General features: G+C 39.1%; 1 protein-coding gene across 4 annotated transcripts in view; it reads left to right on the top strand.

Moving 5' to 3' along the window:
- Nucleotides 1-14,004, top strand: part of RUNX1T1 (RUNX1 partner transcriptional co-repressor 1) — a 115,232-nt gene that overhangs the window by 96,662 nt on the left and 4,566 nt on the right. For all 4 annotated transcript variants that reach the window (XM_039706175.1, XM_039706176.1, XM_039706178.1 and 1 more), the window contains one exon: nt 5,405-5,595. In XM_039706175.1, the coding sequence (XP_039562109.1) occupies nt 5,405-5,595 (191 nt within the window). The remainder of the gene's footprint in view (nt 1-5,404; nt 5,596-14,004) is intronic.

Raw genomic sequence — 14,004 nt, 5'->3', positions numbered from 1 at the left:
CAAAGTAACCATTCTTAATTTAAAAAAGATTTTGTGCCTGTCAGCCCCCAGTGAAGCCTGTGCTCATAAACCTGCAGAGTGTGCAATGAAGTCAGCAAGTTCACATCTCTGCAGCTGCTCTGGCTGTTTGCAGGGCATTGACAGCATCTGCCTGTGCCTGGAAAGCACCCTGGGCAGACGTTGTGGTTGTGCAAAGTTTTCTTAAGGCTGAAACTCTGCCTGAGCACAGGAGTTTCCTGGCAAGGATCCCACTCTGGTGCTGGAGCTAAACCTTTGCTCTTCTGACACTGACATCAGAGCTTCCTTGTTTTCAGAGGGGCCAGAAGGCAGCTCTTGAACTCCTTTGAGATAGTCGAGGAGCTATTTATACACCCAAACACACCCCCCTGCTTTTGAACACCTGTATAACCATGAAGTCTGCAGCAGCTGTCTGAGCAGCAGTTAATCATTAAATGGCAAATATGCAGCAGTTTTGATGCTTTCTGATCAAATCTCCTGTAAATGCTTGCTGCTTTCCAGTGTATTTTAAACTAGATACACAGCATACAGGTAAAATGTTATGCTGTTGTCTTGTTGCATCAGACAAGGAGTTGTGTTTTGTGTGTAATGTGGGTTTATCGTGTAAAGTCTACATTTTTCAATATGTTAATGTTTCTAGAACTATTGCATTTTCTGTGAAATACAGCAAAACTGTGTACATGTTCCTGGTTTTGTCCAAGGAAAGTGTAGCCTTTGTAACTCAGTGCCCAAGAATATTTTCATATTGCCATATTTATGTTAACATTGTAAGTGAAAAATACAAAAATATATGCAATCCCAGGAAATTTCACTATGAGGAGCATTATTCTGTTAAATTTCAAAAACTTCAGTCCTCTTGCAAAATCTAGGGTTTGATGTCATTTGGCATCAGGTTATTTATGACTCATGGATTCAATACAATAGAAGAAAAAAGTTTCTTCGTAATTAACACAAGTTAGTTGAAGCTTTTGGCTTGAGTTAGGAAGTTGGATGTGCATTCACACTGCATGTATTCACGAATGGTAGTGTACAGGACCTGTGATGTCGTCTCGTGAACATCTATGTCGTCAGTTCCTTTGAAACAAAGTTTTTCCTTTGGTCCTGTTTCCAGTCTCTTATTTTCAGGCTGATATGTGTTTAAATCAAGTGATTGTGCATGTCAGTTGGAGAATAAAAGAAGTGTGACTCTGCAGGATGTGTACCTGTATCTGTTACTAAGCCTAGTCAAACATTAGAAAGCATACTGCTTTCATAAACCATGGTCCTGCATTTTTAGGAGGGTGATCTCAAACTGGAGGTGTCCACAGTTTCATGATGAAGGCAGTAAAGGTGCAATTCAGCTCTTTGAGAATAGGCCTCTGATGCCATTTGAGATACTCCATGGTTTCCTGGGTGGGCAGCAATTCCCAGTCTAGAAGACTACAAATCCCTCAGAGGTTATTTCTTTTGGTTCAGTGTGGATCTCTTCTTGTGTCAAATGTCTGTAAAGAACAATGTGCAGAGAGCTGAATCAAGTATGAAATTCTGTTTGGAATGCTGAATCCATTATACTGAAAGAATGTGGCATAAAAACAGCATGTAGAGAAGGAATTCACTTTAAACTTTTGGAAATTGGTAGACTCCAGTTTAATTCTTGAAACATACCAAGTTAGGCATGTGCTTTTGTAGCTGCTGGTGCAAGGACATATTATGCAGTACCTCATGAGTTAAAGCTGTGTAAGCCCACTTCAGTTTCACACACCAGAAGAAAGCAGTCATCAGTGCCCTGATTCACCTCATTGTATTAAGGACACTTATGGATGAAGTGTCCAAGACAAGTTCTTGGTGTTCCTCAGTAGTCAAGAGGGAGGGAAACAGGTAATGAGGTTCAGTGAGATCACAGGTTGGATGACTTTCTCTCTGGGAGTACAGACTTCCCTTGTGGGCTGCTGCAATAGCTTCTTCTGTGTCGTGTAGAAACTGTCACTTAGCCAGGCCCAATGCCCATGGCAGTCCAGCTGAAAGCTCTGGAGTTACAGAAGAGGAGTGAGATGACCATTCTTTGTCTCTACAAAGGCAATAAGGGTCCTGCACATTGTACAGAGATTGTCCTGAGACAGATGATGCATTTTGGGATATAATGCTGGGATAACTCTTTGTCACCAACTGCCAATGGCAACCCTTGCCAGGGTCAGCCTGAGAACGAGATGATCCAAAATGTTGTGGTGGCACAGGACTGCACATCTGCCCACCACCTTTCTTTTCTCATCATGTGGACAATGTGTTGATGAGGTGAGGGAGGTGACCAGGAGCTGGCTGGTGAATCATCATTTTGGGTGAAAGATAAGTACCTTTCTTAAGTCTGCTCCAAGGACTTCAGACCATGCTGAGTAATGCCTATTCCACACAAGCTGTTTGCTTCCTGGAGCTTCTCTGTGTGTTAATGCTGCTCAGAGGGAAGGAGGATTTCAGTTGCATTCCTAAAATGACAGTGAATTTGTGCCGAGAATGCTTAGCATTGCTGGGAAGGCAGAGGATGCAGGTACACGCATCTTAGATGCTAGGTTTTAAAAACTTACAGATTTCTGCCCTCTGATACTAGAATCAAATCACTCTTCCTTTCTCTGGAAGCACAGGGAAAGGAAGGGTGCTGGTCTTTCTTGGTCTTCATAGCTCAGCATTGTCAAAGCAAATAAAAATCTCCTTTGCTGTCACCCATATCATAAACATGAAGCTTCCCTATAAAATATCTATGCCTATAAATATTCCATACCTATAAAACATCGGTAGTATTTAGTTTGGGAAGCTGTGAAGAAAATCAATGATACAAAATTTTGTCTGGTTATTTATGTGTTCATGAGTTTGTAATATATTGAAATAATGATGGTGCATTGTGACCTGACATATTTTAACTTATTTATTTTCACACTTAATATAGAACAATACAAATTCTGTCATCAAAGTTAATGGAAATATTAAAATCCAATCCATAGTTTAAGCCAGTCAAAAAATATCAGTCAGGCATATGGCCTCATAAGCAATTTCAGGCATCTTCATGCAAGAGCATGCAAGAAGTATTGCAAAAAACTTATGCAATGTAGAAGATACAATGTAATTTTCAATTTCTATATTTGGACTGAAAAGAAGTAGATTATCTGGGATGAAAAACTGCAATTAGAAGTCCATGTAAAAATGTTGGAGCATTTTGCTTCTGTTTATTATAAGAAACTGGCATTTCTAAACAGTACAAACACCTAACTGTAAAACTAAATTTATATAATGTAATAAAAGTGCATCATGTCATTCAAAGATCATTCTATTAGTAGCAAATATCAGCAAGAAAGCAGAGTTTCTTAACGAAATCCACTTTGTCAGTAACTGCAGTTCATAGACATGAAACGCCTGTATTTAAGTTGCCTCATTTTTCTGAAAATGGTAATAAAATTGCATCTGTATGTTTGCCTGTGTATATTTCTTTTCTCATGATCAGTGAATGGTTACAGTTGGTAATAAATATTCAAGCACCTTGCAAATGTCCTACCAATTCCCTTTGCTGATCTCCGTGTGCCTGTGGGACTAGAATAGGAATGCATAATTTAAATATAAATTGCCTGATTTGCATATACAATTAGACTAGCTGTAGCTTTGATCGTAAGCAAAAATTATTGTCCTGTATTGCCACTTAGATAGAATTTTAATTCACCTTGAATATTCAAAGGAAATTAAGCCTTGGCCGTATGGTTGAAGGGTATGATTTTTTCCTCTCCTGAGGCTTTCCCTAAACAACATTTATGGTAGGGTAATATAAGGGCATATTTTCAGCCTCATAAAAATAAAGGCATAAGTTTTATCTCTAAATCCCTCCCCACCCCCTTGAAAACTTCAGCTAAAACATCTCTTGCAGATATGCGCATATGTAGCATTCTCACATGCTCCTCAAGAGAGCTCTTCTTTCATTTTAGTTGAGTTTTAGTCAGTACAAGGCCTAAAGTTAAGACTTTATTGTAATTTGCTTAATAACTGAAAATGGAGACTTCAAATAGACATTATTTTAAAATAACATGTGCAGAGCTATCAGATGTAACTCAGGAGAGTGATTGAGTTATGTACATCAGAGTTATGTCTGCATGTTCGTGCACAGGAGTACACACACTAAAACTCAAACACATATCACCGTTTCTAATACTTAGATTTTAATCTCCAGTAAAATATTTTTAATAGAAATCTGTGGCTTTAATTAAACAGAACATTTAATTAAGGTGGGTTTTAAGTGCATGAAACAATTAAGTGCAAACACTTGAATGAAACATGTCATAATTAGTTTTAATAGAGTGTTAATTGGTACTAGGTTTGCCAAGTTAATAATTACTGCTTATTAAATTTTCAATTAATCATTGTCATTTTGCTTTGAATAAAGATGAAAATTAGATAAACTAATTCAGGGGGAGGATGGTTTCCTTGTTAATTAGAGCAGTTAATTAAAAAAAAAAAGAAACTACTTGTTTTAGTTGTCAATTAAAAGACTGTTCATTAGTAAAATCTTTGTACTCTCCTGCATCAAAAGCCAAATAACTGATTTGAGACAATCCATGTTTTCTGGAATAAAAGATATGACACTAGTATGTGCCAAAGAAAGGACTCATGCTACCATAGTTGTTGTACAAGAAGCATGAAGGTTTGAGTTTAATGAAGCAGGGTCCCCCTGCTCAGTGTTAATTGTGCTCCAAAGTCTCACTGGGTAGGGTGTGCTCAAGAGCTTAGAAGAGCCAGGAAGTCAAGTCTTCAAGTATAAACACAGATTTGAAGGACAGATCAGGAGGTCAAATGAATGTTGATAAACATTTTTTCTCATAAAACAGTATGTCCAAGAAAAGATACTAGACCAGTGATTTAAAATTTTGAATAAACTCTTTTTTTTTTTTAACTTCATGTATTTATTTTTTAACATATGGGGGAAAAATTGTCATCGATCATAAATCCTGTCTTAACTTCCCTGAGCTTAAAAATACATTTTTTAAAAAAGTCTGTAATATGTCCTAAATAATAGTTATTGTCAGGTATATGCATATATCTGTTGTGCTGCAAAACTAATTTTTCCATGTTCAAAAAGAGTGCAAATAAAATGGACCAGGAATCTGAAATTACTGTACCTAAATAAGTACTGCCTGAGAATCAAAATTGCAAGAATCATTACTAGTGGTAGAGACTTTGATGATGGGGAAGAAGAGAAGCACCTCAGTGCTTCTTGAGGATTCTTGAGGAACCAGGTTCCTCTGTGTCCTACTCAGAATGATGACTGTGGTTATAATTCAAAGCAGTCTCAACGTAACGATAACAGCAGTGGTGCAGGTGCCAGGAAGGCGCGTGCAGATGTGCTGTGCTGACGCGGGTTTCTCCCTGATTGCAGAGGAAGCTGTCAATGAAGTGAAGCGCCAGGCGATGGCCGAGCTGCAGAAGGCGGTGTCGGAGGCCGAGCGGAAGGCTCACGACATGATCACTTCAGAGCGGGCCAAGATGGAGCGCACTGTTGCCGAAGCCAAGCGCCAGGCGGCAGAGGACGCCCTGGCTGTCATCAACCAGCAGGAGGATTCGAGTGAGGTAAGGGCCTTGCTGAGCAGGCTGTGCCTACAAACCGAAGGTGTGTCTGGGCTGGCTTCTGCCTGTGTGACACAGGGCATCAGAGCCCACTGTTAACTCTCTGCGCAGCTGTTCTGGATGTGTATGTCAGGCATACACCAAGTTCCACGTTCTCTTGGCTGTGTTGTAATCTGAGCCCAAAATAGCTAACGAACTTGAGCTCTGTTCTTGCCTTTTAACTGCTGCTCAGGGTTACATATAATGTTCTAATTTGACTTTTCAGTAGTTTCATTTTAAAGCTCTTCAAACTACCATACTGAATAGATAAAGAGATGCTCAGTGGAAAACATTTGACACTGAAATCTAATTTAAACAAAGAAATTATTCCTGATAGAGATTGTAGAGCAAGGTGTCTAAAAACTTGTCTGGGAAAAGCGTTGGATGTAGAAACAATTAGCAAAAGATGATGGTTCCTGTAGGACAGAATGTGAATGTAAATTTGCAAGTGTTTCCTTATTTTGAATGTATTACTTTGACTGCAGGGAATATTTCAGAGTTAAGGAATGGGCAAAGAGCATTTGGTAGAACAAAAAATAGACTGAGAGATAAAAGAGTAAAACAAGATTAAGTATGTTAAGCCTTGATGTACTTTCAAACCTGAGAATGAAAACCTTGAATTGTTGTGATATGGGACATCTGACACCATGACTGTGTGGAAGCTGGGAGTGAAAGAGCAGTGTGTGTTTGACCAGTGCTGCATCAGTATAGATAGCAATTAAATTTTATGCTTGTTAAAAAAAGAGTCCCAAGTTAAAACTGCCCTTAAAAACAGACATGACAAGGAAATTTTGTCAGTTGGAAGTTATTTGTATATAATCTCCATTTCTCAAGACCACTGAAATGAAAGAATATTACCTTCATAAAGTATTTACAGTTTGTATATTAAAATCTTGACTGTAGCACACTTTAAAAAATAACTTCTAAACATCAGGGAGTTGGGGAAGAGTCGGTGACAGTCCCTGTTACATGGGGACATATATTTGTGTATGCTCATGTCTGAACACTTTGCATGGGCTGGATGGGCAGTGTTGTAGAAGAGTCACTTAAGCTGAGAGATGCGGATGAGCTACCTTCAGCATGCTGAGAACACTGGCAGAAATCACCAGCACATAAGTCAGTGGCATGCTGCAGTATGCATCTGTAATTTGAGGGAGCGTAAGTTTTTAATTCATACCAGGCTTCTCTGGAGATGAAAGACCATTGTGGGATCACTGAATGCCCAGAGTTTCTCCTTAATGTGTAGCAGATGAATAACAAGGAGACAAAAGGAATTGATTTTCAGCATCTGAAAGTTTCTCAGGAAGAAAGGGACTAGGGGAAGTGTATGTACCCTTTAAGTACTAGCTGTTCCATTGTAGATTAAATGAGACATAAATTCAATTTATTGGACTTTTGTATCTAAGATACTCAAGGACATTTTCCTGTACTGTTCATAGTAAGGGCATTTTTCTGACATAGCGTCATTAAAGAGCTTTCATTTTGTGTGTGTATATATACAAGAGACTCCTATTGTTAAAACAAAAATTACAAAGGTAAATACCTTTGGAGGAAACAGCAAATTAAATCTATTTAGTGCACTGATATAGCGTGAGCAAGACAGAGGAAGTACTTATGTGCTAGTACATACAGCCCATTTTTCCACAAGCAAATGTGTATCCAAAGGAATGTGTAGAGAGTTTGTGTGCTGTGATTAACTTCTGAGCAGTTAAAGCTCTGGAAAAAGCCATGTAACAACATCTTTACTTCTTCTGCAGCAGAACTGATTATAAGGTTTTTCACTTCTTGGGAACAGGACTTGGGGCAAACAATTCTTTTAATTGCATTCTAATGAAATGTGCCTGTTCAGGTTATAGATGTTCTCGGGGCTGTGTGTCCTCAGGGAGGTTACAAGCCTCCTGGACCTAGAAATGAGGTCTAGTGTCCTGATCCTGCAACTTTCACCCCTGTGGTCATCAGGGTGGTTGTTTTGAGGCACAAATTTTAGTAAGCCGTCAGACAGAAATCAAGTTTGACAGTTTGCGTTTGCAGGTGATTGATTAACTGTGAAGGGAGATGGTGGCAATGCTTATTGAGTTAGATTTATAAGCAGTTCCTCTTCAGCTTCTAATTGTGACAAACTCCAAACACTTAGAGCAATGCTACTCACAGTTACCTGTTAACTCAGGCTGGTTTGGATTCCTTTGAGGGTGACTTCTGTAAGAATGGACTGGACTTTTCCTTCATCTTTGGGGATGGAAGATCAGTTTGCCTGTGTTTGAAAAGTGTTTTTTCAGAGATGAGACTGTGTTTTTCAGGTTTGAGGAATAAAACTCCACATTTGTTTTGGTATTAATTATCTCTTGAATGTCTCTGTGGACATTGCTCCTCATTTGTCTAGGTTCTAAGTGTACATAAATTCTCTGTTTACAGCTTTCAGCAGAACACTTACAGCAGCACAGATTCCTGTGCACTTAAGGCACTGGAGTAAAATTTCTAGAGCTAGAATATTTCTAGTTTCAAATCTGAGACTGTTCCAGTGCAGCCTCTGAAGTTTTGCAGATCCAGGGGAAATGCTGAGCACCTCTCCTCATTCCTTATCCCAGCTGGGACATTGCTCCAAGTCATGCAAGAAAGCTCACTATAGGCTGCTATATAACCTCCAGACAGACTATATTTCTCTAGTGGGTGTCATTAGTTCTTTTGGCTGTTGTAACTATGAATGGAGATGAGAATTTGATGCCAGATTTGTAATGTATCAGATACAATTTTCTACTGATATAGCCACTCCCTGTCTATTGGCAAGGTTTCTCCCTTGATTTGTTATTCAGTAAAATGCAGCCTGGACCTAGCTGAGGCTTCTTGAAGCTGTTCTGGTGGTAAATTTTGTGGTTTGATTTTTTATTGCAGTCTCCTGCAGTTCTCAAAGTGATAATTAGTACCAAGACTTAGGAGTTTTGTGATTATTATAATGCAGCCTCCTCATCCAAGACCTTTCAGAGACCTCACAAAGAAAAGTAGATTGGATTTTTGATATTTTTTGTTGGTGTTGCTGATTTCTGTGTTGGGTTGGGTTTCTTCCTGATTTTGCATGGTTTTTTTCAGTATTCTGTTTTGCTTTGTCTTAAACCCAGAAAAAGTAGGATCTCTGAGTGCAAAATTGTCTTCAAGAAAAAAAGTAAGGTTGAGCATATTAAGATGATGAAATAAAAATTCCAAAATTAAGGGAGCACAAGACAGTAACAAGACTAATAGGGGAGGTGTAATACTCAGAAGCATCTCGACTTTTGAGAAGTGGTCTGCAAGGTTTTGAGAATGACCACATTACATAGCATAGGTAGAATTTCTGACTCTGACTTGAGCTCCTTTGTTGAACTATTGTTCTTTACTTATCTTAGAGTTGTTCAGCATGGTTTAACTAGCACTTCCACTGCTTCAGTGTCCATGCATTTACTTTCTAAACATTTTCATAGTTTCTTAACATAAGACCTTGCAACTGACCAGCTAATGTTCATGCTTTTCTGTTACTGAAATTGGTTGAGGACCAGCTGACTGAGCAGACTGCTGCTGGAAAGCAAAAGGACCAGGACAAAGCCTACCTGTCAGCATGGCTGTTCTGAGCCACGAATTATTTCTTTACCAGTTCCTTACAGTTGCTTGACGAAAAATGACCCATTCATCAGTAGCTGGCTTGGCTAAGTACGGAAACATGTGTGAGCAGCCTACTCTGTAATGACCGTTGTGCTTGCTTTGGCTGCAATGTGCTGCTTTGCAAATCAATTTTAATAGTGAGGGTGAACAGTTTAGCAAAGAGACTGACTGCCCAGATTGTAAGCGGGGGGTGGGATCATCAAAACATCTGTCTTTCTGGTTTGGTATAAAATGCCACTGAAAAATCTGACACTCAGTGTTATCCCTCAGTTTTGAGTAGGTTGGGGGCTGGGGACAGGGAAGGAACACAAATGTTTCAGTTCTCTCTACTTAAAGCAGATGCTGACATCTGCTCAGATAAAACAAGTATGTAACTGGTCCAACACTGCTTTTAGGAGATGTGTAATGTTAGGGCTTGTTTATATTGCAGCAGTTCATGTTGTATGTGAATATCACACCTGACATTTTGAAGACAGCTGGGTTCAATCTCTGCTGACCGATCCATTGAGACCAGGACCATGCCAGCAAACCTGACTCTGAGCATCAGATGGTGTGATTCAGGCAAGCCTAGTTTTCAGGCTGGTATTAAGTTTAATACCTATGTCAGCTAATGTTTAATTTTTTGGCAGAGCATCTCTTGGAAAGCAGCACATCATCCCCTGCAGTGGTGGGTAGTACAGAGGCACCAGAGCCATGTGTTCTGCACAGGATCAGTCCAGATGTGATGTGAGCATTGGCACTGCCCCAGACTGCTAAGCTAAGCCTGGCTCGCCAGCTTGCACAGCTCTTCTGTGGGCTGCTCCACACTTCTGTTTGCAGGATTTAGCTACTCACACTGACTTGTATGAAAGTTCATGTATTTCACTCAATAAACAGGGGCTTGGGCAAGCCTGGAGTGTTCCATGATAGGTGTGACTTTACTAGAAACATCTAAAAGTTTGAATGGCATTTTGACACAGTGTGGGAATTTCCAAAGTACCAATATATTTCTGTTTCTAATGATTCTTGTATAAAATTCTCATAAACAACTTTGCTGGATTTTTGCATTGCTATTCAGCAGGTCATACAGTTCTCATTTATGCCCCTGTGGTTTCAGTGCTTTCTAGATGCTCCTTTTCTTGTGGTTAGCAGTGGTAGAGTTTTGAATGTCATGGGCATTGCAGAACTGGGAAAAATCTGGATTCTTCATACCAGCCATGATTCCTTACATGGTAAACTGGGGAAATCCAGAGTTTCTCAAAGATGACAGAACAAAGAGAATTTTTTTATTTATTTAAGCAAGCTCTATACTGAGTGTCAGCTGGAGTGTCAGAGGAAAGCAAATACTCAATTCTGGTTGAATATTTCATAGATGAAAGCAACAATTTTGATGGGCAAAATTACTGACAAGTGTGTTTTGGTACTGGAGAACACAGAAATGGAGACCTTTTGTTTTTAAGAATTTTGATGAGAGCAAACAGGAGTGTTTGAAGATGGAAGCTTAAGTGCATGAGAATTGAGAGCTTGACCTAAGATAAGGCTCTGACCTAAGACTGATGTTCCTTGTCAGTTGAAAGAGGAGGATGAAATATGATCAGTGGCATAAATTCGGAGTGAGATTCCCATCTGGTGTAATTTAGCTCAATTTCATTGAATTAATCCATTTTCAAGGTAGTGAAGTTAAATTGAATTACGTAGTCTGAGAATCTAGCTTTTTGTATAACCTCACTGTTTCACAGGCAAATCAGTGCAGAGTTAAACTGCAGGTCAGTCCTCCTCATAGTTTTAGCTGTATCTGGAACTCTACAGAGCATGAGCTGGAAGTGCAGTGTAGTAGGTCAGTACCTAAAGACAGAATATATAGACCAGCAGAGGCTTTGAGAGATTGGCTTCTCCCTTTTTTAAATCCATGATCAACTCTAGCTGTACCATTCCCCCTGCTTTTCCTGTACTTTAATGATGGGGATTCTCCAATATCTCTAGGCAATTTGCTGCTGTTTTTAACAGAATTTTGATCCTGTTAGTTCTGCTAGTCCATGTAGAGATGGATGTACACGTTCACTGCAGTGATGTGTAGGAGCTACAGCTGCAGTGATGTGAAGGAGCTACTGCTCCTTTTAGGCTACCATCTCATATTTAAGAGTCTGAGTTCGTTCAGTCTCTTCTCACAGCTTATGTTTGTCTGACTTCTGATTAATCTGGCTGACTTTCTTCAGGTTCTTTCTTGCTTGATTTTCTCTATTTGAAGTGCATCATCTCAACCTCCCAGCTGGATCTTGCCAGTGACAGGAGATAGTCTTAAATCAGGTGTAAGGCAGTCTGTAGTTGTGGCCATATGCCCTTGTATGAAGATTGCCATCTCGTCACCAACATGACACAGTGGCCATCTGTTGTCCGAGATGCCGTGCACACACCTCAGCGAGGGTACCTGCTAGATTATCCCAGGAAGGAAGATACCCTGTGTTCAATCCCATAGTGAGGTCAAGCTTTGTCTGTGGTAGCTGCATCTGCTGGAAAGACATGAGCAGCAGGGGCATAGGAAGCACAGCCCAGGCTATTAGCTGGCTTTTCTTTGGTAGAATGTGTGGCTATCAGCGAGCACTGTGAACAGAAAGCATTTGTTTCCAAAGCTTGTGGTGCCCGAGCCTGATCTTTGCTGCTCTTTTTCATTACTTGCACATGGGAAAGAGCAAGGAATAGTCACAATGGTGAGGGCTGTGTGGGACAGGGAGTTCTGCACATCAAATCCAGCTGCTGTCTCAGTACAAGCTCCCTGTGATGTGTGTGGTTTTTTTATGTTAATTTGCACTGAAGTAATTTTTAAATGCAGTAAGTTGCTGTATAAATGTGAGATGTAGAATTTGTTTTGAAATTCTTGTATTTTATGTGGTTTTATTCCCACAATTACACTAAAGTTGTAATGACCTGTTAAATTAGAAATAATATGTCCAGTGAACAAAATCACATACCAAACAATGTAGGACGTATTAAGTAATCATGTAAGGAGCCAGCTTGGTACTTCCCCACTTCATTAAAATCTTGCACCTATGTATCAATTTTCATGTTCTGTGCATTCTGATAGTTAACTGATGTCTCTTTTAATAAGAAAGTTGAAACAATGCTGTTAGAATTAAACTACTGTCTCCTGACATCAATATGGATCATGTGGTAAGATACCGAAATACTCTGTGGTGGCTCTGGTCACATCTGGAGTCAGATGTGCTCCTCAAAAAGGGAAGCCAAGTGAAGCTTCTTCAGATGCTGGCCTATATTAACTAAATGGATACTTGAATAAGTTTGACACCCTCGTAGTAATTCCTGCACAATTAAAGCATGAACTTCAGTGCTGCAAACAGATCTGCACAAGTCAGGAATTCCTGCACCTGGGCATTTGATGGCTGGCTTCAGCATTATTCCACGTGGGAGGAAGGTGGTTTTTTTTGAAAATTCTACACGAGGATGTTTGTACACGTGCTTTTGTTTTCAGATAAGGAAATAGAGGGAAATATGGACCAAACCCATGGCTGGCAATTTAGTTGGAAGCAAATAGCTGGGAGATCAGCAGGCATGGCAATATGTGGAAACTGTGCAAGTATAACTGGAGCAGAATTACACCATGTTTACTGATCACAATACAAGCAAGCGTGAAGCTGTCAAAATGAAACTTTCATTAATATGAAAGAAATAAAGAAATATTGTAATATAGACATAGAATATATACTAAAGAATATAAAATAAATAAAATACAGATACATATAAAATACAAAATATAAATATATGAATATAATATATAATAAATAAATATTATAATAATAAAATCCAGGTACATCACATTTAGTTGTCTTTCTTGTTAGCAGAATGAAATGCTAATACAAAATGTTAATGCAAAAATATCAGGTCATTTTGGTGTACGCATAAATACATCTATGTGTGTACATGGCCATTTATGGTGGTCTAAATTACTGACAGGTAACTGACAGGTTGTTTAAAGAAAAGGTGTTTGCAAATAGCATAGGTATTCTTTTCCAAAGGTGAATTTACCTGTCTGGCACTGGACAGAGTGTAAGCAAATGAAGCTGAAACAATGACTACTGAATCAAAACCAGGTGATGCCTGGTTCAGACAAGGAGTCTGAATTCCTGACATTTAACTACCAGAAACATCTGTTTCTGTGTGTTGGTAATTCCACCTTTTTTTAAAAAGTGTTTTTAAAGATGGGAACAATTTTATGAATGAAAAAAAAAGTCCCTAACACATGTATCTGTAATTACCTGGTTTAGTCTGTGTGTTTAATCAGTATGAATTGAGAATGCCATGTACCTTTGATTTCAATCTCAAAGAACAATTGTGGCACTCTTGCCACATTTGCCAGTATATGCCTACACAAAAAAAACCCCAAAAAAGCGAGCAGCAAACAACCCTCCAAAACAATGAAAACCAGCAAAAAGAGGAAACATGGAGCTAACGCAGGAATATTTTCTAAAGCCACTTGATACTGATTAAAAGTCTGATTTCCGTAAAATACTGTTTTGGATTTAGGTCTTTGTTTCATTCTGGAATTGGGATTTTTTTTTTAAAGTAGTTGAGGAATATCACTTAAGGATTGGCTGTGTTCCAGATACAGCTGGCAGGGCTATAGAGTGTGTTAAAGTGAACAGCACACATATTCTGCAGTGGCTTCCTCATCCTGCCAAAGATTTAGACTCTAGCTTAACTGTTCCCTGCCAGAAGTGCCACTGAGTCAAATGGTATTACTCAGATGAT

Source organism: Passer montanus, unplaced genomic scaffold (assembly GCF_014805655.1).
Source record: "Passer montanus isolate IOZ18808 unplaced genomic scaffold, ASM1480565v1 scaffold19, whole genome shotgun sequence".
Lineage (NCBI taxonomy): Eukaryota > Metazoa > Chordata > Aves > Passeriformes > Passeridae > Passer > Passer montanus.
This window is presented reverse-complemented; position numbering and strand designations above follow the sequence as displayed.